This window comes from Diabrotica virgifera, chromosome 4 (assembly GCF_917563875.1).
Source record: "Diabrotica virgifera virgifera chromosome 4, PGI_DIABVI_V3a".
In the NCBI taxonomy this organism is placed as follows: domain Eukaryota; kingdom Metazoa; phylum Arthropoda; class Insecta; order Coleoptera; family Chrysomelidae; genus Diabrotica; species Diabrotica virgifera.
In genome coordinates, this window is record NC_065446.1 from 220,792,075 (window position 1) to 220,815,605 (window position 23,531).

At 33.3% G+C, this 23,531-nt stretch overlaps 1 protein-coding gene across 1 annotated transcript in view; it reads left to right on the forward strand.

Moving 5' to 3' along the window:
- LOC114326404 (dynein beta chain, ciliary-like) overlaps window positions 1–23,531 on the forward strand; it is a 328,677-nt gene that overhangs the window by 43,046 nt on the left and 262,100 nt on the right. The window contains exons 3-5 of the mRNA XM_028274767.2: window positions 2,172–3,201; window positions 14,782–15,588; window positions 18,863–19,984. Of these exons, the coding sequence (XP_028130568.2) occupies window positions 2,172–3,201; window positions 14,782–15,588; window positions 18,863–19,984 (2,959 nt within the window). The remainder of the gene's footprint in view (window positions 1–2,171; window positions 3,202–14,781; window positions 15,589–18,862; window positions 19,985–23,531) is intronic.

The window sequence follows — 23,531 nt, forward strand, 5'->3', positions numbered from 1 at the left end:
AACTTTACAAAGAAATGTACTTGAAGCACAGAAAAAAAAACACGTGTGCTAAACGCAAACACCTCACTTTTAAAAACTTCGAGACAGTCTGTCTCGAACAACACGCTCACTGCAACTGACAGGTGCTTGCTTGCGAATTCAAGTAGTGTAAAAGAGAGAAGGGGGGGGGGGGTGAAAAAGAGAGATAGGAAGGTGCAAAGGGGTAGTGGGAAGGTGTAAAAAATGGCAAAAAGCCTGTAATGTCGCTTTTTTTCAAAAAAAAAATACTGAAAAATGCTGATTTTTCACGTTTTTTTCAGAAAAATACCCCTTTCTTCCCCTTCTTTCGCCCCCTCGGATCCCCAATTATGTTTATCGTTGGGCATAATCTTAATTATTATTTTACTGTAATTTTAATCTATAAGTTGGCATTTATCGCGGCGAAATGAGCAAATTAAACGAAATTTACCTATTTCACCACTATTTTGGCAAGAATAGGGGGGAGCGGAAAAATGGAGGGTGATGGAAAAAAACGGAGGTCATATTCGAGTTCAGCGACCCAAAATTAGTAAAGAACACCCATCAGAGTGTCTGTTCATTTTTCCATGTTGACCAGTGTAATAAGCGAGATCTTCTTCTTAGGGTGCCTGTCCGTTCCGAACGTTGGCGATCATTCTGGCTATGATGACTTTGTTAGTTGCTATACGGAATAGTTGTGTTGAGGTCTTTCTATACCATGCTCTTAGGTTAGCAAGCCAGGATATTCTTCTTCGTCCTGGGGCCCTTTTTCCTTCAATTTTACCTTGTAAAATGCACTGGAGTAGCTCGTATCTGCCTTGATTTCTCATTATATGCCCTAAGTACTGCAGCTTACGGCCCTTCACGATGTTGACTAAATCTGCGGTTGTGTTCAACCTCCGTAGTACTTCTTCATTGGTGACTTTGTCTGTCCATGGTATCTTCAGGATCCTTCTGTACAACCATAGCTCAAAAGCTTGAAGTCTCGATAGATTTTCCGCCTTCAAGGTCCACGTTTCTACTCCGTATAGAAGCACTGAGTACACGTAACATTTAAGGAACCTTATTTTTGTTTTTAGAGTGATATCATGGCTCTTGAACACAGAACTCATAGTCAAGAATGCACTCTTTGCCTTTCCGGTGCGACATTTAATCTCTTGAGTATTGTCCCACGACTCATTGATTATAGTGCTCAAATAGTTGTATTGTGAGACACTTTCAATTCTCATTTGGTTCACATACAGATTTACTCCAGTTATGTTTTGCTTGCTGATGATCATTAGCTTGGTTTTGCTGGTGTTTATATCTAGTCCATATAATATGTTCTACTGGTTTCAGTTATTTTATTCATTAAGTTTTGCAGCCCTTCTATGGTATTGGAAAACACTATTGTATCATCTGCATATCGCAGGTTACTGAGCTTGACTCCATTTATTGAGATGCCTTCATCAATATCTTTTAGAGCCTCTTCAAAAATGTGCTCTGAGTACAGAGATATAAGCGAGATAATTCAATAATTCAATAATTATGCTCTGTCACTATTTCCCCCCCATAACTCGGAAAATATCGACCACACCAAAAAAATTATAATCAACGAAATGATAAAAAGTCGCATTTTCAACAATTTCAGTTTCTACACTTTTTGTCGAAAAGTTGAAAATGGCGGAGATATTGAGCAAAAATGGTTCTCGTTTAAAATCAAGTTGGCCGCTGACGCAACGGTGGAATTCAGTCGAGATTTTAAATTTATACTAACATTGACCCTTCCTAAATATTAGAAAAATAAAATTTGGGGAAGCTCGTAATGCAAGGTCAAATGCTATCTCGACTGGGTTATTTATTATGCGATCATGATCAGTCAAAACTGATAAAAGGTAGACCTGGATTTCACTTTAACTGAAAGTATGAATGTACGGATCATTTAAAATGAAAAAGTGTTCTCATGTTAATTATTTGTTCAGTATCACTGAATCAGTTATGCTGTGTCAGCGAAACTGACAAGTGAGAACCCGCCTTTACCGAACGGTTTCAAATCCTCAGAAAATGTGTATGTTGCTATCTCTAAACCAAATTTAAATAATCAGATGACTAGCCTCGCATTGCAACTAACGAAATGATCTAGGTGTCATAGCGACATCTGCTTCAATTTGTTTTCAATTTTATTTTATTTTTAGGTAACGGGAGCAATGAAAAGCATAACCATCTTACCGATTCCTTCAGAAATGAGAAATGTATTCGAAGCAGTTCTTGGGTTGCATGAAACCAACGGTGAAGAAGTGGATTTTGTCCTAAAAAATGCATTGGAAAATGCAGTAATGAAGTGGTCAACAGTATGTAATGAAGTTTTAAATCAATCATCATCTATAGTCTTTGCTGATGGCGCTAATCCCACTCCCACTAACGAAATTAACTTTTGGAATTCCAGAAAAAAGAATCTACAGTCAATTTATGACCAGCTGACTGACTTAAGGGTACAAAAAGCTGGGGAATTTTTAGAACTAACAAACAGTTCTTGTTTAACCATGTTTAAAACGCTCTATAAAAATATCGTAGCGGCTCTTGTTGAAGCAAGAGATATAAGCATGTATCTTAAGTGTCTTCAACCACATATCGGAAATTTTGAAGAAGATTTCTTTGAGATAGCTGGTCATATAAATTCACTATTACATTGCGTTGGATTAATCTGGGCAAATTCAAGATACTATTCTACAAATGACAGAATAATTAACTTGCTTAAAATGATTTCCAATATGATAATTGCGTCAGCTGAGGTAGCTTTGGACCCCGATAATATATTTCAAGGCGATACTGAAGATATATATAGAAAAATAGTGACTAGTATCGAGCTTATTAAACAGTTTATGGATTCTTTTGAGTACGTTAGAGAAAATTTGGATTCGTATTACGATACCATACCAGACTCGCTTCGTACTGAAGAACCGATTGTTAGAAAAAGTTGGAACTTTCATAGAAGGGTGGTATTCCAACGGCTTCTCGACTTTACGGAACGTTTAAAAATATTAAAGGACATTTTGGGGACTCAATTAGAGTTCAGTAAGCTTGAAAAAGTTGAAATAGGTGGCATTAAAGGCAGATTATTAAGTCAAAAAGTCGAAGAAGTATTTGACGACTTTAATAAGTTGTATAATTTATTCAATAATATAACCTATGAAGTATTAGATCTAAAAGATGACGGTATTTTAGGTATGTATGCATAGAATTAACATACCTTGTAATCTCATTGCTGGGGTCTTATTCTCGAGCTCATTCGAGATATATCGACCGTGACGAATGCCGAACAAAAATGTCACACTCAAGTGCTCTATCATTTGAGATTGTTAAAGTTCTGCAAGTGCAGAAAATCAAGATTGCTATTCTCGAAATTCCTTGTTCTACATATTATGTCGGATGATAAGCATCGAGCGGTGGTGACCCACTCGAGATTTTCATCTCGAAGTATTTGAATAAACAAACATATAAAATATATAAGCACTTGTCACTGTGACAGTCTCAAGTCTTCAAATTCTCGTCATTGAAATTCTATTGGTTGTTCAAAAAAAGTAATCCATGACGTTCATACTTGCTTGGGACAGTTTTGTTCGACATTAGCTCGACATATATTCCGAATTAGCTCGAGAATAAGACCCCCGGATGGATAATTTCCATCGTTTTTTGTTCTTAACAGTCAGCTTCCAATCTCTGATTCCCACCTCTCTGACATCTTTCATCACTACATCTCTCCATTCTTTTCTTCGTCTTCCACTTTTTTTGCCTTTAGGTACTATCTTATCAATATTCTTGACTTGTCTATTACCTTGAATTCTTTCTAGATGTTCAAGCCATTCTAGTTTATGTTCTTTCACTACTTTTGTTATTAAAAGGTTATCATACAATTGGCACACTTCTACATTAGTTCGTCTTCTCCATTCTCTCTCTACTACTTTTCCACCAAACATTTTGCGAATTATCTTTATTTCTCATGCTTCTGATCTGCTCTGTATGGTTTTGTTTATAGTCCATATCTCGGCAGCGTACAGCATTTAGTCCAGAAAGCCACTGCGCATCCGCTAGGAAAAATATTCTAATTCGGATTTTTTGCACAACCTTACTCAAAAAGGACCCCTTTTAACAAATTTGCATGTTGCCAGGACCAAAAGCTGGTCAAAAATTTTTTAAAGGTTTTTTTTCTTTCCTAAAATTATTTTTTTTGCATGGAACAAAATTTTTTTAGGTTTTTTGGATCATTCCAAACAGAAAAGGTCTTTAGTGACTTTTCTCTAAAGTTGATAGTTTTTGACATATAAGCGATTAAAAATTGAAAAATTGCGAAATCGGCCATTTTTAACCCTCAAAAACTATGTGAAAAACTGAAAATTTGAATGTTGCCAAGGTAGGTAGATATTCTTTAAACATCGATTGATGAAATCCCGAAGAGATTTTTGCAGTACAATATCAAAAACCCCTTTGTTTTTTAATTGCCAATCAAGCGTGCGCGACACTATTTTCCACCGTTGCATGTGTATACAGTATGGTGCAAATGAAAGGAATAAATTCGTTATTTCGTAAACCGGTGACTTTAAGGAAAAATCCCAAAACAGGTCGGTTTTTATTTTTAGGTTATGATATTGTGGCATGTATAGTATACTAGTGACGTCATCCATCTGGGCGTGATGACGTAATCGATGATTTTTTTAAATGAGAATACGGGTCGTGTGCTGGCTCATTTGAAAGGCTCTTTAATTCTGTATTCAGTAATATAAACATGTACATAATTATTTATACTGGGTGTCCAAAAAATTTTTATTAAATTAAATCATTTGGCAAATTGACAAAAAAATTAAATTATTGGACACCCTGTGTAAATAATTATGTAAATGTTTATATTACTGAATAGAGAATTGAAGCACCTTTCAAATGAACTAGCACACGACCCCTATTCTCATTTAAAAAAATCATCCATTACGTCATCACGCCCAGATGGATGACGTCACTAGTATACCATATATGTCACAATATCATAACTTAAAAATAAAAATCGACCTGTTTCGGGATTTTTCCTTAAAGTCGCCGGTTTACGAAATAACGAATTTATTCCTTTCATTTGCGCCATACTGCATACACATGCAACGGTGGAAAATAGTGTCGCGCACGCTTGATTAGCAATTAAAAAACAAAGGAGTTTTGAATATTGTATTGCAAAAAACTCTTCGGGATGTAATCAATCGATGTTTAAAGAATATCTACCTATCTTGGCAACATTCAAAATTTCAGTTTTTCTCATAGTTTTTACGGGTTAAAAATGGCCGATTTCGCAATTTTTAAATTTTTAATCGCTTATATGTCAAAAACTATCAACTTTAGAGAAAAGTCACCAAAGACCTTTTCTGTTTGGAATGATCCAAAAAACCTAAAAAAATTTTGTTCCATGCAAAAAAAATAATTTTAGGAAAAAAACAAAAAAAAAACGTTTAAAAAATTTGACCAACTTTTGATCCCGGCAACATGCAAATTTGTTAAAAGGGGTCCTTTTTGAGTAAGGTTGTGCAAAAAATCCGAATTAGAATATTTTTCCTAGCGGATGCGCAGTGGCTTTCTGGACTAATTGTAGATCTTCATAATTATAGTTTTGTACACTCTTATTTTTATATTACGAAATAATATATCTTTGGCCTTAATTATTTTGTTCATGGCCCCAGCACATATGTTGCTCTTGGTCAGTCTTAGGTCTATTTCAGTTTCTTCCTTAGATGTATGGTCAATAAGGGCAGTGGCGTAGCTGAAGATTGCGCCCCCCCCGCGACAATTTTTGTGGGCCCCCGTATTATAAACATAACGATAACTAATAACAGTGTAATTACTAAAATATGTGTAACTGATAATATTTGGCCTTTCTTTAATAAGTCTTCATCAGTTAGTGTTAATAGATTTTTTGGGAATAGACATGAAAACCTATTATACATATATCTTAATCCGACAAATCTATTAGTAAGTTGTTGCAATATTATATCTAAATTTACATTGAAAACATTAACTACAAAACTTTTTTGGCTAAAGTTATTTTTTAGTCGCAGCTGAGCTCATCGTAAAATTGTTTTATTCGTTTTATCCGTTTATTTTTCAATTCCGGTATAATACCCCACAATTCTGCTATTCCTACTGCTTTTGCTAAAGTTTCGGAAAACAAATTTCTCATTTCTAGAATATTATCAAGAGTTTTTCAAAAAGTTGAAGGGCGACCGTTAACTTTGCCGTTTCAGATTGCAAAAGTGTTGATGTTAGATTAATAATGTTAAGTATTTTAGATTAAATAGTAGGTAATGTTAACGACAAATTCAAAATTATTAATAAGCTCTATTAATTCAAAATTATTCATTCGCTCAATTATTCATTAACTTATAATTTTTCATCGTTTTTTAGATAGCAATGAAATTTTCGTTAAAGATTTCATTACTTGTTGGAAAGCTCGACGCAAAGCCATGACAGCATCATGTCTGGATGACCACCGGGTTTCACATAACCTTTTAAGTGGTGGAAAACGCGATGGATCCAAAGTCATAAGTCATAATAGTACATAGATAGTAATAGTACATCCTATCTTTTAATACTTGCACTAAAAAAACATAATCTTTTAATTATATCCTAAAAAACCAACTCCTGTACACCAGCAATGGCATCATTCAACACTAGGTTCAGGTTGTGTACGGAACGGAGTTTTGATTGTATATATTTTAAAATTTCATTTACAAGACCTTCTGCACTTTGGTCTAACATACGAATAAATCCCAAAAAACTTTAAACAACTTCTGCTTTAGAAGATAAATTATTTTCATCGCAAGTTTCATACCGGAAAATAAAATTAAGCTGATCGCGCTTCGAAATATCTTGAGTGGTATCAAGAATTATTGAATAGACACATTTTTTTTAAATTAATCAATTTGTTTTGAGTTTTTTAAGCCAGCAAATTTATAACTTCGTTATGTATTTGGGGGCCCAAGTAATTTTTTTAAATTATTGTTTTTATCGATTAATTTAGCTAAAACAAGATCATATTTAGCTAGTAAAAGAACCACCGACAAAATTTGGGATTCACTTTCATATACCAACATGTTCACGAAAGTACGTAACTCTAAATTGCACCCTAAAACAGTAAGAGTTACGTCAATTACCCGCTTCATTATTTCCTTCCAAATTCCCTATTTTGATGCTTATTAGGAAAATATGTTTTGGTCCCCAATCTAAAGATATTAGAAGTATTAGGCTTGAAGGCTTTAAGGAGCCCTTCCTAACGTCGGGGCCCCCCGCCTTGCGGGCCCTGCGGGCCTGACAGCTACGCCACTGAATAAGGGTACCTAATAAATACATACAATCGTGCACCTTCTACAATTCAATAGGGAGTTTTTGTGCACACAAATACGTAAACGTAACGCATCTTTTTGACATATACGCTTGCGCATTAATGGTTGAACTCCCGTATCGCGATACGTATTACCTAAGGTTACGGGCTGGTACGTTAGGTTCATACGCATCCCTATCGAGCCGAAAGTCACCGAATGCACACGAGGATCTTGCCCGATTACCTACCAAATGAACATTTCATCAGCGTACTACCCGTTTATAAACATTTTAAGGTTATATTGGTTATTGGTTTAGTCTATTTGAGTAAAATTATTCTGTTTGTAATTGGAAATTGGAACTTCGTAATAGATTTAAAATTTTATTGTTTTTAAGTTGTCTATTAATAAAGCAAAACAAACAAATCTTGTATTACCGTACACATGGCCTACTTTGCCCAGCAAATTTCAGTTTTATTTAAATATTTCTTTTTTTAGCACATATAAATAAATACAAAAATTATTTTGAGAACCCTCGAAATATTAACCGAGAATGTTCTTATCATTTTTTATAAAAATCTGTAACACAGCCGAGAAAAAAATATAAATACAAGGTGGGCAAAGTTGCCCCGGAAAAGTTCAACATTGCCCACCTATTTTAAATTCACTGTAGGGCAAAATTAAAACGTAATAGGACTACTTTGCCCATGGCATACGTTTTAATTTGTCTACTATTCCCACGATATACGTTTTGAATTTAATTTTTTAATAAAAACTACAACAAAAAGCTCTATTTTCTGAGCTTTCTTTAATTTCGGAGAAACATTTATTAAAAAATTAGAAAAAAAATTATTACACTTTTATAATAAAAATAGAAAAAAATATTACACTTTTATTAAAAAAAAATACGACAAACTATAACTGAAAAAAACTTAAATTTTCTTTAAAAGAAAAATATCCTCTTCTACTTTTGGAAGATTCCTTTAATATTTTTATAATGCCTTCAAAATTGACGTCCGATATGTTTAATATGTTTGGATAAAAAAACCATTTATATTTTTTCTTAAAAATTTTACGGTGCAGTATGTATTGTCGTCGTTTATTACTACTATAATTCCGATGAAATGTTTAACGGTTTTTTTTTGTAAGAAATTGGACCACCACAAAAGTACCAATTTTTAGATTATTTCCATCTACTTCGATGTTTTCATCAGACTCGATATTTTCAACCATTTCATCCTGCTCTTCTTCATGTAATTGATCTGCCTCCACACCAATATCATCGTCACTGTTAGTCATTCTCATTTCTTCTGCTAAATTTTCGTTGTCACTCGTCTCCTGATTCTGACCAATTTCTTCAAATTGAACTGATTTACCGGGTATTAAGCAACTTTTTCTTTCGTTTTTTAATGGTATTCCCTTTCTTTTTTTTTTGTTGTAAAAAAATTTAATAATGCATTATCATATCAATTTCAGAACTTACTCTTTTGGCAAATCTCTCATTTGGCATCTTTTTTAGCACTTCATGTGGGCCAAAGGGACAAATTCCAGTTGCACGAAATGAACTTTGAAGATTTTTTTGAAAATTTGGTTCAATCACGTCTATTAGTTTTGTTAGCAATTGAGGAAAGATGGTTTTTTCAACTGAATTTAAGTTAGGTTGACTAGTTTTTAAATCAGTAAGGATCTTTTTCCAGGCTCTTTTTAAAGGCCGGAAAAATCCAACATCAAGTGGTTGTGTAAGCCCTGTAGAATTAGGTGGCAAAAATACAAACCTTATATTTGCCCTTTGACAAGCCCTTATTATCAAAATATTCAAATGTGAGGACAAGTTGTCCCCAATCAAAACCTTTGTGCTGTTATCCCGTTTTGACCAAGGTAAAACAACTTTAAAAAACCATTCTTGGAAAGTTGATGCATCAAGGAGCACCATATTCTGCACTTGCAACATCCACTAAATGACGTTCTTCTATTTTAGTGAGTGTAAGGGGATGACCAATGGAGGAAACATGCGTTCGTTTAATTTTATTCAGAATAGTTCGGCGTGGCACTTTAAAACGTTCTTCTGCCTAACGGGAACTTAAACCTCCTCTCACTGCTTCCACAGCTCGTTCAAGCATGGTTTCAGAGTAGTTTACATACTGCCTTGCTCCCAATTTTTTTCTGCTTTTTCTTGGAATTTTGATTGGTCCTTGAACGAAAAAAAAAACAATTAGGTAAATACTGACATGCTGTTTTACGTAAAAATTAATACTTTGTGGCGTTAAACTCAAAAGCACACCTCCGTTTCCTTTTAAATGCCCCTAAAACATTTTATATAAAAAAATAAAAAATTAATGACAAATGACAGGACAACATTGCCCACTTGGATTTTATTTTATAAAGGAGAAACATGTAATCCCTGATAAACGTTTCATCTCAAATTCAGTTAAAACAATACTAAATAAGGCGTATAAACAAATATTTAGTTAATATTCCTACTGGTGTATACCCAGCAGTGCTTAGCTTTTACCCTAAAAAAACTACAAACACGTGTTCAAATTTCTTACCTTATTACAAGCATTACACTTCACTCACACAGGTTAGATTACACTGTTTGGATTTATGCAAGTTTCTTAGTGCGCGCGTAAACGTCTGTGGTACTTTGTTATGTTGCCAAGTATTTTTTTTTTACAAATATTATAACCCTTACAGTGGGCAAAGTTGAACCCACTGGGCAAAGTAGGCCATGTTTACGGTAATTTAAGAAATACAGTGATCACCACAATTAATAACTAGATAAACAAATGACCTAGTTTCAGTAAAATTTTCAAATAAATATTACCACACTATTTACATTATACCTACTGGAATTCTGATGTAGGTATACAATAATTTACAACTAAAAAGTAGGTATAAACAAAAATAAAAAAAATTTAACCTAAGGAAAAATAATATTTTTATATTTAAATAGAAGCAATTAAAACCATACAATTTCATCATTCATTTATCTTTTTATACATTTGTATATTAATTGTATATTGTGTGAACATTGTTTTATTTTTTTGAATGTCAACGGAATTTAAAAGTGACTTTACGATTTGCTTTACGTTACGTTAAGGCAGTTACAAAAACTACCTATTTTAACATTCATCCTCTACGACACGTTAGTTGCTTTACATATACGAAGATGCGTACGTTACGTAGCAACAAAAACTCCCTAATAACTAATTCATCCTCCACTTCTAATTGAAAAGAACCCCTGGTATTTATTTCTATATTTCTCGAGATTTCTTCTCCTTTAAGTGCCATCTCCGCGACGGAGGTCGGCAATCATCATTGCTATTCGGATTTTAGAGACGGATGCTCTAAAAATTTATTTGATGTACACCTGGTTCCAAAAAAAACTGATACGACTCTTGAAGCGTATTTTGTAGAAAATTGAGCAGTGTATTTTGAAGGATAAATACTTAATATTTACATACTGTCAATGTCACTGCCAAATCTTAAAATTTGTCAGATAGCTTATTCCGTTCCACGGTTATTAGACTTTATTATTAATCTTTATTATTAATACTTTCTCCGCAACTGAGAGTATCTTATCAACTGTATTGTTTTTAAACAATAGATGATAAAATAAAAATATTGACAGTTCAAAAATGTGAACTTTATTGCATTGTGTGTGGCCTAAGTTTGGGCTGAAAACTGAAATGTATTACATTTTTACAAAATTTTGGAATATGTTTAATTACGTAGACCAATTTTAACAGTTGTTTTCAATACAGATTTCAATCCTCTACAAATAGTTTCTAATGTCTTTTGATGTCAAATAATTAGGGAAGCTGGAATTTAACAGTTTAGAATTTTACATTGAGTTAATGCAAAATTGTGACGCATGTCAAAATTCTCAATGTATTTTAATTGTATTCATTTTCTTCGAATCCTGAGAAAACTAATAAATATTTTTGAAAAATTTAAACTCAGAATGAAAGACTACATTATTACCGAGGGCTGAAAGTCCCAGAAAACTTCTATAATATTTATTTTAATAAGTTACAGGGCTGAATTGAATATTAATTTGTTTTGTTGTATAATCCACGTTTACAATAATTATGTGATCTATTTGATGTAAAACCTATCATTTAGATAGTTATTATAAAAGTTTAGATAGATTTAAAATAATATAAACATTTAGACCTTAATAATTAGTACAATTTATGAATTAACATAATATGTAATCAGTTGTTTGTTGTTTGTTTATTGTATTATTTGTATGTCAGAATAAATATAATGTCAGATCAATCAAATACACTGCTCAACATGATCAAATCTTACTAAGAGTCGTATCAGTTTTTTTAGGAACCGGCTGTACATCCGTATCATTGTCTCATGTTGCGCAGACACGATATTCTTTCTATGCTTCTTTTTCCTTGAATTATATATTGTAATATGTCCGGGATATTTTAATTTTCTTGTTTTGATGGTATTTAAGATTTCCATTTCTTTATTCATCTTTCTCAGAACCTCTTTAATTGTAACGTGTCCTGTCCTAAGTATGTTAAGTGAAAAATATATCCAGTTTATGATATATTCGGTTATGGATGACTTTCAATAGCAACTTTAGCACATGGGACATCAAGCTAATGGGGCGATAGTCGCATTCTCTGGCGTTTTTCTTTTTGGGGAGACAAATAATAAAGATTGACGTTAACCATTCTTTGGGTAATGTGCCTGAGCTATAAATTTTGTTCAAGAGTATCACTAAAACATCAAGATAATGTTCATTTATAATGTTTAGAAGGTCGATAGGAAGCATGTCAGGTACTGGAATTTTTTCGTTCTTCATTGTTTTTAATGCGTGGATTATTTCTTCTTTTGTAATATCTGGACCTATTTCTCCTAACGTAAGTTCTATGTGTTCCAGGTCCCCTCTTTTATCATCGAACAGTTCGTCTATGTATTCTGCCCAACGTGATTCTCGAGATTTACATGTATTTAAATATATTAATATAAACTTAAAAAAAATTAAGGAATACCATCGGAGAGAACTCAACAAATATTGTTTTTAAAATGGTCAATAAAGAAATTTTGCTCGTTAGTCTAATATTTTGTGACTGTTGTAAATATCCAAAGCACCGCTCTGTGTTTAAAATAAAAAAAATATTAACTTTCAGTCCCATTTTAGAGCTTTCCCGAATTAGTCATCTTGCTATATTTGCAAGTTCTTTTCCATTCCCTTGCATTGAGAACCACATCCATCATCAGCGTACGCTAAGCATTGCTGTTCTTTGTAGAAAAGAGTACAGGACCTATTTATCCCACTATCCCTTACAGTTTTTTCAAGAACTATATTAAATAGCAAGATAGATAACGAGTCTCCTTGGCGAACACCTTTTTTCACTTGCACTTGCCATTGCATTTTACACTGAGACTGTACCATTACATTTAACATCACAATTCGTCACAAATGTATTTTCTTATTGTCATTTTTAACAATTTTACTATTTTTTCTAGTATTTAGAATTTCTTTAGCGCTTATGTTAATTCTTTTCTGTCTATTGTATCGTGGAAATGTGAAACATGAAATGTACTTTTTCTGAAATGCTGGATTCAAAACAATTGATAAGGATTTGTTTTAACATAAAAATATGATCTGTTGTTGATCTTCCCTTGCGAAATCCTTTCTGATATTCTCCTAGATTCTTCTCCACATAAATTTCTATTTATATATTTATATAAATCTATTTTTTTTAACTCTGTTCTAAATTCATCACCGAACCAGTGGTTTTTCCTAAATCTTCTTGTTCTTGGTATATGTTCTTCGACGTTGCTGCCTGTATAGTATAGTGTTTGTTCTTTTCAAGAACTTTTGTTGTATGTTACTCAGCGTAGCACTATATTGTTTGACGTAGCTTTCTTTTATGTATATCCTTTTGGTAACCCTGTACTACTTCAAATTTAGGAGGTCTTCAAATGATTTCTAATTATTACATCTCTCATATTAATTCTAACAAACAAATGATCTACGACTGCCCTTATGCACGTTTTGACCTTATTTGTTCTGGATTAGCAAACTTCTCTTGTATTAAGATGTGGTCTATTTGGCTATACAGGGTGTAACAAAAATACAGGTCATAAATTAAACCACATTTTTTGGGACCTAAAATAGTTCGATTGAACCTAAATTACCTTAATACAAATGTGCACATAGAAAAGTTACAGCCGTTTGCAATTACAAAATGAAAATGGATTTTTTCCAATATATCGAAAACTATTAGAGATTTTTTATTGAAAATGGACATGTGGCAATTTTATGGCAGGAACATCTTAAAAATAAATTATAGAAAAATTTGTGCACCCCATAAAAATTTATGGGGGTTTCGTTCCCTTAAACCCCCCAAACTTTTGTGCACGTCCCAATTAAATTATTATTGTGCTACCTTTAGTTAAACATAATAATTTTAAAACTTTCTTGCCTCTGAGTACTTTTTCGAAAAACCAGTTTTTATCGAGATATTTTGAATATTTTGTCAAATCCACCACATTTTGTATATTATGGTTAAGTACGATTATCGAGACCTGGCAATAATATGAAAATTTACATTTTTAGGTAGGTATATTTTGAACCGTATTAAAAAAGAAGCCACATCTCAATAAAATGTGGCTTATCGAAAAAATACTAAGAGACAAAAAAGTTTTAACAACAATGTTTTTAACTAATGGTACCGCAATAATAGTTTAATTTAAACGCACACAAACATTTGGGGGGTTTAAAGGAACAAAACCCCCATAAAATTTTTATGTAAACATATTAAAAAAGAAGCCGTATCTCGATAAAAAATGGCTTTTCGAAAGAATACTAAGAGGCAAAAAAGTTTTAAAAACATTGTGTTTAACTAACGGTACCACAATAATAATTTAATTGGAACGTACACAAAAGTTTGGGGGGATTTAAGGGAACAAAATCCCCATAACATTTTTATGGTGTGCACTAATTTCACTTTGATTTTTTTTTAAGATATTCCTGCCTTAAAAATGCCACATGTCCATTTTCAATAAAAAAATTTCTAACAGCTTTAGATATACATATTGGAAAAAATCGATTTTCATTTTATAATTTCAAAGGGCTGTAACTTTTTTTAAGTGCACATTTATACTAAGGTAAGATAGGTTCAATCGAACTAGTTTTGTTCCCAGAATATGTGATTTAATTTATGACCTGCGTTTTTGTTACACCCTGTATATTCTTTCTCCTGAAATGAGTACTTATCCTGTTTTCAATAGGGCTTTTCATCGATTGCCATTTGTTTCGAGCTTCTGTCATATGTTGTATAATCTGTGTATAATATTAATATACACGGATCATACGGCATGTGACAGAAGCTCGAAACAAATGACTGTGAATGGAAAGCCCTGTTGCGAATATAGTCAATTTTTGGCCATTGTCATTTGATATGTATTTATTGTATTTAAGGTGATGCTCATAATTTTCAAAGCAGTTGTGCTGATCTAGACAGACGTTTGGCAGCTATATTTTCTCAAGCCTTTGATGATTGCTATAACCTGGAAGCGGTATTTAAATTTATCAACGTAGCTGGAGTACTGCTACAAAGACCGTTAATAGGAGAAGAATTAACCGCTAAATTTCCAGTTATTATCGATATGTTCCATAAAGAACTTGATACAGTAAAACAACTATATGATGATGGTAAGGAAAACGGAGTACCACTGGAAAAATATTATCCTCCTGTAGCGGGTACCTTACTATGGATTAACAAGCTTAGACAAAGGATCTCAATTCCAGCTAGTCAATTTCGATTAGTAGAGGACAAAATAGTGCAGTCTGAGCAAGCAGCATTCGTTTTTCAGAAGTTGAACGAAATGTTGGATATTTTGGATAGAGACCAAAGAAACGTGTTTAGTGCTTGGTGCAGCGTCGTCCCTGATCAGATTAAAACTAGCATGTCCAAATTCCAGTTGGTAAAGGATATTAATCTTCATCTAGAGCTAAACTTTGATCCAGAGCTGGAGGCGATTTTACGAGAAGTGCGATACATGAAGTTACAGGATATTCCTGACATTCCTCAGGAGGCAATAGAGATATTTGATTTGACTAAAATACTTCTGGATACTATAGCCATGCTTAGGCGCATTGTGGAATGGTATAATTATTTAAAAGTAAATACCACTGAGAATGAGTTTAATTTAATTGAAGAAGAACTATCAGAATTAGACAACAGTCTGATGGTTTTGATCGAGGAAAATACATGGTACACTAATGGTAAGCAAATTCTAATAATAATAATAATTATACAGGGTGTTTGGTAAAGAATGGGCCATAGCTTAACCTTAGATTACTGAAGTTAAAATAGGCCGATTTAAGCTAACATACCTTAATACGAAAGTTGATAATAACCGAAATACAGGGTGTCAAATTTAAACTTTTATTTTATTTATTTTTGAATATTTCCTGACAGACATGGGATAACAACACGAAATCTGGTAAATGGGGTTTTTTTGGGACGAGAAATCTAAATTCCCCACCAAAAATTATATATTACCCAGAAGGCGCCATATACGTCTTTAAGCGCTCATTTAGTACGTTCAATTTTTTTTATCCCGCACTCTACATAATTTTGATATAAAAAAAGGTATTGGTAAGGATATTTTACTCAAAAAAGGTATACCACATTAGTTTGCATTTGATTTTAGTTATTAAAAACCATTTGACATATACTTGTCATATTTGGCAGCAAGTGTAGGCACTGTACACCCACTAAATTATGTTACATAAACGTTTCTGGCTACTACCAGTGGCGTACGATGAGGCAAAATGAATGGTCGACTCTTACCAAATTCTATGTCACTGGCGGAATTACAATTTTAGTACAATTTTTCGATTCTCGAATACTTTCTATGTAAACAATATACTCTTTATTCGTCGTAACGATAAAGTTATTAGTTTTCGAGATATTTTAACCCTTAAGATCCTGAATTTTAATATATTTAGAAAATTTTATTTTTTTTGACTTTGATGTATTAAGGAGAAGGGTTTAAAACAGAATACATACATTTTTTCTTAATTATTTTTGATTTTTTAGAAAATTGCCGTTACATATATGTAACGCTAGAAAGATATAGCAGCAAAAATATTTAAAATATTTTCGATGATAAATTTCAAAATAAAATAACAAACAAATACAAAACTAGATAAATGAAAAATCATAATCAAGTTATTGTAGATGAAAATCTATGTTGGACTTGATACACACTCCCACATTGCCCTTGCAACACATGGTACGCACATATGAACTACAGTATTCATTTGCAAAACGTCTCCTTTTCTTATCAGGAATATAGCTCAGGAGACGACCAATCTTATCATATTTTATATCTACAACTACTTTGTACGAAGATGGCCTGCCTGCATCTTTGGTTTGGTACCATATTTCGTAAGATACGATGTTACTAGATACCTTCGAAATTCTAGTTGTGGCATAGGATCTATTATGTCCAGTTATGTCCAGCATCAATGAAAATAGTCCATTATGTCCAGCATCAATGTAAATAGACACCACCATAATTTTTTAGAGCAAATTCCTACTTTGTATCGAGCTACATTCTGGTCCATAAGATCAACTTCAACTTTTCTTTCACTAGTTTTTTAGCTATTGCTGATGATCTAGAAGGCTGAGCCTAGTCAATATCATCTTATTATATTTCGAGATCTCTTTCACTATTTCGTAAAACAAGTTCAACAGGTGCTCTAAGATTTCTCTCGGACAGCCTGTTAAAATCATTATATTCCTCCTCACCAGACTCTTCGTCTGCAAGCACATTCAATTCTGGGGGTTCAGTACCTATAGCATCAGCGTCTAAAATTTCAACGGCATCAATCATCTTCAGCGCTTCTTAAAAAGAAAACCCTTTTCTGGAGCAAAAGATACGTTATAATTCTAAAAGTTCCGATTTTTGCTCCCATATGTTCCTAGCGTTACATATCTTATGTAACACCAAAAATTAAAGCCATTTTTTACAAAACCAGGATAAAATTTCTAAAAATTTATATTATCAATAAGAAAAGACATTAATTTATTCTCAGTTGAAAACACTTTAAACAAAATATAATAAAAAAAGAATAGTAAAAATATACTTATCCAAACTTAAACAGGTTAGATCAAATCCTCGAACCAACTGCTGAAAACTAGTAAATAAGTGTCCCTTGAAAGTATTGCATCACCATCTAGTTAAAATTAGAATCACTTCCCGAATTTAAATTTTAGCGGTTTCTGCGTTACATACAGTTACATATGTAACGCTAGGAGCCTAAGGGTTAAGTTAAATACATTAACCCATAAATAATAACTGTGCCGTTTCATTTTTAACTTAAGATATTTTAACTTCGAAAACTAATGACTTTATCGTTACGAATGAAGAGTTCATTATTTACATACAAAGTATTGGAGAATCTAAAATTTATGTAAAATAGCAGTTCCGTCAGTGGCGTAGAATTTGGGAAGGGTCAGCCATTCACTTTCCCCTGTCGTAGACCTCTGGTAGTAGCCAGAAACATAATTTAGTAGGGTATAATATGCTACATTATAGTTCCTACACTTTCTGAAAAGTATGATAAGGATAATATGTCAAAATATTTCTAAAGTACCTGGTACAAATAATAGTTTTTAAACTTTGAAATAAAGAATAAATTATTTAAAAAAATATAATACTTTTAAAACTATTTTACATATCCGTGTCATGGCTGAAAGTGTAGGTGCTCTAGACCCTACTAAATTATGCTAAATAATCGTTTCTGGCTACTACCAGAGGCGTACGACAGGGAAAAATGAATGACTGACCTTTCCCAAATTCTACGCCACTGACGGAAGTGCTATTTTAGCATAATTTTTGGATTCTGCAATTATTTGTATGTAAATAATGCACTCTTATGTCATCCGATGGTGTCATTCTTCGATCTGATGTTTATTTCGCGAAATATCGCGGAGCTCCTATTTAAAATTTTAAATTTACCCCCCGCCACTCTCCGCGGGGGTCGTGTTTGGTATCATTCGATAGATTTTAAAAAAATATTGTAGACATATTTTTTAGCTTTTCGATCTGACATTTATTTCTCGAAATATTCGCTTTTTTCTTGTACAACTTTGTGACACACCCATTTCCTTACGCTCCGCTCAAACCGTCAGATTTTTGAAATATACACTGTTCTGCATTCACTTAACTTACCTTATCTTAATCTGACGATTTCGAGTTTTTCTAAGAATAGATTTTTTTTCGGGCCCCCCTTAACGAATTTCCCTGTATTAAGAGTCAATATATGATAGGGGTACATTTACAGGGTACAATGTTTCTCCATATGTCACAATGTGATGCCCTCGAGTAACTGCAAAAATCCCCGCTTGGGCTCTCCTACAATTACATTTTTGCCAACCGCTTATTGTTATTGTTGATATTGAGGTTTTTTAATTTGACTACATTTGCACAAATCTGAGTTTTATAATATCTTCATATTTGTTAACCCCATTTTTTATTTTTTACAGATCCAGGTATTGTCAGACAAGTGTATGAGTCTACTAAGCAGCTTACAGATCGTGTGAAAAAAGCACAATTGAACATAACTAATCTTATGGCTGCCATTACAGAATGGTCCACCAAGCCTCTATACGAACGTAAAGACGGCAAGAAAGAAAATTTGCTGTGCATCGACGAAAGAGCAGAGCGTTGTCAAAAACGTTACGACCAAATAACTCAATGCAGCTTACAGCTAGAACAGGCTCTAAGAGAAAATTACTTTTTACTCTGTAATTTGGAACCAGAGGAGATTTTGGCGGAAGATGAAGAAGAAGAGTCCCTAGCACCGGAAGAACCTGTTGTTCAGCCTGAGAAAAAAGGCAAAAAAGAAGTAACACCCAAACCAAAAGCCAAAGCAAAACCACCACCACCCCCTAAAAAGACAGATTCAGAAATTGCAAGAGAACAAGAAGAAGCAAATAGAATTGAGGCACTTAAAGAGTTACGGTTTAAGAAACAGATGTTATGGGAGCCTTATTTGAAAGATATCGATAATATGATAAAGAATAAACTCTTGTCAGCTATTAACTTAAATCTATTACTCTTTCTACTAGAAACCGGGGATTCACCTACAGCTACGACACCATTTTTAGAATTATTGATGGAACTCCGCGACCAAATTATTGTTTATGTTCCTTCTGCACATATAACCGATCCGAAAAATTTTCTGAGTAACATGGAGTCAATCATTGAAGACATATTTGGAATGGGAAATTATCTGATAAGAGTAGATCCCGATGATACCGAAAGTTTCTATGAGATAGCAAGGGACAACGAAGATCTTGAATTTAAAAATGTAGATTTTTGCGGCAGGATAGTGCTTGGAATGGAAGCAGCCATAGATTACCTAAAGACTTTTAACCAATACACGCATTTGTGGGAAATAGATAGAAATCAGTACTTGCGGGAGTTTCTTCTCTATGCTAGACCGTTGACAATTGAAGAACAAGAACAAATGAATGATGAAAATAATCCCCATGCGATTAAAGAGACTCCTCCTACGATTGATCAATTTAAAGAAGAAATTGAGCGTTATGAGCAGTTGTATAAAAAAGTTGAACAATTGCCTAGTGAACACATATTAATGGAAGGTAAGAAACAGCTTATTTGATATGTTAAACGATGTTAAAAATGTAATTAACAATTGGGGGATTAGAACCTAAGGGTTACGAGCGATAAAATTGTTTAGTTCAGAAAGACACAATGAAAGAGACTATTCTTATTCTAGTGCCGACTCCACTAATGAAGTTTGAATATAACCATTGCAAATTCGTCTCTACCTCCTGCTTTTCTGAAAAGCGTCTGAGTGTTTAAACCTGGTCCAGTCGAGAATGTTTTTCAGTCAGGATATTTGTCGTCTAGCAGGATATTTCCTTTGATTAATTTAGCCTTCATAATAAGCTGAATAGCATTACGCTGTAATTACTATTTTCTGCTAATTTTAATTTTTATTTTTAATAACTTTTCGCAAAACGAAATACCTAATATGTGTCATATAAATTCACATGTAAATACAAAGCAGATGTTAAGCGAAACGTTAAACAGATTGTATAAGATTAATGTTTCTTTCAAAGAAACACTTCTTAATGGATTACGATGTCCCCAGCCTCGTTATGTCAACATTCTTGAAATCCATAAAGTTTCTCAATTTATGGCTTTCGCTAGTTTATCTAAGAAACCGCAAATTATTTGACATAACAGTGGGGTTTCGTTCGACCCGGCCAGTCTACTACCGGCGTCTGCACGACACACACCCTTCGATTGTCGATAGGTCAACAACACACCACTTGTTCACACAAAATAAATAAACAGATTACCGTTCGTTGTACACATTATTCTTTTGTCGTTTTATTACATTCGTTTTAATTAAATTCCGCCATACACCAACTGGAATAGCTGTAACAACTCGCACTTACCATTTCTAAGTATGTGCCCGAAATATGCGGTTTTTCTCCTTTTAATGGTAGTCAAAAGTTCTCTGTCTCTTCCCATTCTGTGCAACACCATTTCGTTCATAATATGATCTTCTTCTTCTTCTACGGCACTACAGCCCAAATTGAGCCTTGGCCTCCTTTATTTTTTGCCTCTACCCTTGCTTGCCTCTGGCTGCTCTTCTCCATACACGGACTCCTAAAAGGGCTTGTGCGTCGCTGTTTACTGTGTCTTCCCAGCGCTTTCTTGGCTTTCCAACCGGTATCTTTCCCTGCATTCTAGCATTCAGTGCTCTTTTTGGTAGCCTATCCATTCTTATCACATGTCCGGCCGATTGCAATCTTTGTATTCTAATGAAGTCTGACAAGGGTGCTTCCTTATAAAGTTGATAAAGTTCGTTGTTGTATGGACTTCTGAAGATTCCGTTTTCCCTCACAGGTCCTAGTATTCTCCTCAGTACTTTCCTTTCGAATGTGTCGAGTTTGTTTTTGGATGTTTCTTTCAGGACCCAGGCTTCACAGCCATAGCATGTTATTGGTCGAATTAAAGTTTTTTAGATTCTCATCTCTGTATTTCGGTGGACACTTTTAGACCGAAATATATGGGAGAAGGCAAAATAAGCTCTGTTTGCCTGCGTTTTTCTCTTCCGTATTTCTCCATCTTCTGATCCGTCGGCATATATTTCTACTCCCAGGTATGTAAACTTTCCAACCGTTTCAATGTCATCTTCAAGTATAATGTTTTGTGGGACTATATTTCTTCTCGTCTGAGTCATTATTTTTGTTTTTTCTGTGTTAATTTCCTGACCTAGCACTTTTGTTTGTATTTTTAACTCTGCGTATGTTTCCTGTGCTCCTGTTGATGTTCTACTCATAATATTAATATCATCGGCATAAGCGGCCAGTTGAACCGTTCGGTTGGTCAGTAGGTTTCCTCGTCCAGTTTGCATTTGTCTAACCGCATACTCCAGTGCCAGGTTAAACAATGTTGGGGCCAGCCCACCTCCCTGTTTTAGTCCGTGCGAAATTTTGAAAAAATCTGTCCGGTGGTTTTGTATTCGTACACATGCCTGAGTTTCATCTATTGTGGCTTTACTGAGTCTTATTAGCTTGTGTGGTATTGCCAATTTAGAAAATATATAGTATATTTTGTTCCTTTTGACTAAGTCGTATGCCTGTTTGAAATCTACAAAGACGTTTAGACCAGGACTAATCTGTAAAAAACGTGTATTTTTGGATGTGAGAGGTGGCATTCGGATTTTTGCAGATAAAGTTAGGCGACACTTAGGAGCAATTGACTTATGCTCCTTATTAAATATGCCCGGAATATTACTAAAAAAATTAAAACATTTAAAAATTTTGAAAAACATCGATCATTTTCTGTTTTATTTGCTTATAACTTTAAAACGGTTCGTTTTGGAACAAAGTCGTACAGAAATAAAATAAAGATAATTGAATTTTGTATGATATACGGCCGGTCAAAAATGTTTTAAGGTATTAACTTTTCTGCAATATAGCAATAAATACAAAATAAGGGGGCAAAATACGCCTGTTGTTATTCAATGTTTCTTAACCACTTTGGTGGCACTTAGAACCTTATTAATTCGCTTAGGAAATTCTTTGTAACATACTTAAATCGTGTACCAAATTTCATTAAAATCGACCTAATAAATTTTGCATAATTAATTTGAAATATAAATGTTTTTAAAAAAGTTCAAATTTTTTAAAATCTTTCTGAACAAAAAGTAGACCATTTAGAAGTTGGCTAATTTTTTTACATATAAAGAGGTGCTCTACCTATCTAATACACTTTACAGAATTAAAATCGGATTATTCAAGGAGCCCCAGCAATGTTTTAAATTTTTTAAACAATTTTTTGGTTTATAAAAAAATAGCTTTGTTTAATGATAAAAAAATTAATTTTTAGCAATGCAAATAATTACAACCGGTATAATTTGACGTAAACTTTCAAATGCTGTCAGCAGAATTGCTAATTTATTTTTTAATCAAAAGTTATTCTCGGGTATAATATCACAAGAGAGTGAGAATAAATTGAAAATAATGCGACAGTTTTTGGAAAATTTGTTGTCTGGCAATAGACACGAGAGCCCGCAGGGCTCGAGTGGCTATTACCCAATGACAACAAATTTGAGTAAAAATGAAGCATTATTTTCTTATTTATTCTTACTGTCGTCAGATATTGGTAAGATTATTTTTTAATACGTATATTATGGATATTTTCTTAAATGCGACAGTTGTCAAAACTAGGAAACTGGTTGCCATTAAACAGAAACAATCTACTTAAAAAAATTCTATCGGTAATTTTCTACAGTAGATAATTCTCAGTATAATTTTAATCTGATTGGACAGAATTAAACACGTGATCAAATATCTTACTATACGATTGGAAGTTAAAATCATCAAAAAATAATCGTTCAAAAATTGCAATTTTTCGATTTTTTGAATGTTCCACCGCGTTTATCTCGAAAACTATGCATCCTACGAAAAAACCTGTAAAAACATTTTTTGCTTAGAATTACTCAAGAAATACAAAAAAATGTTTTATTTTGCGAAAAATCGATGTTATGTAATTCCTCAAGTTCTTTGTTTATAACAATCTTATCGACATCCGGATCAACTGTTACCCAAAAAATTCGTGTTCTACGGGTTGAAATACATAAAAAAACTTGGGTAAGTCCATCTAAAT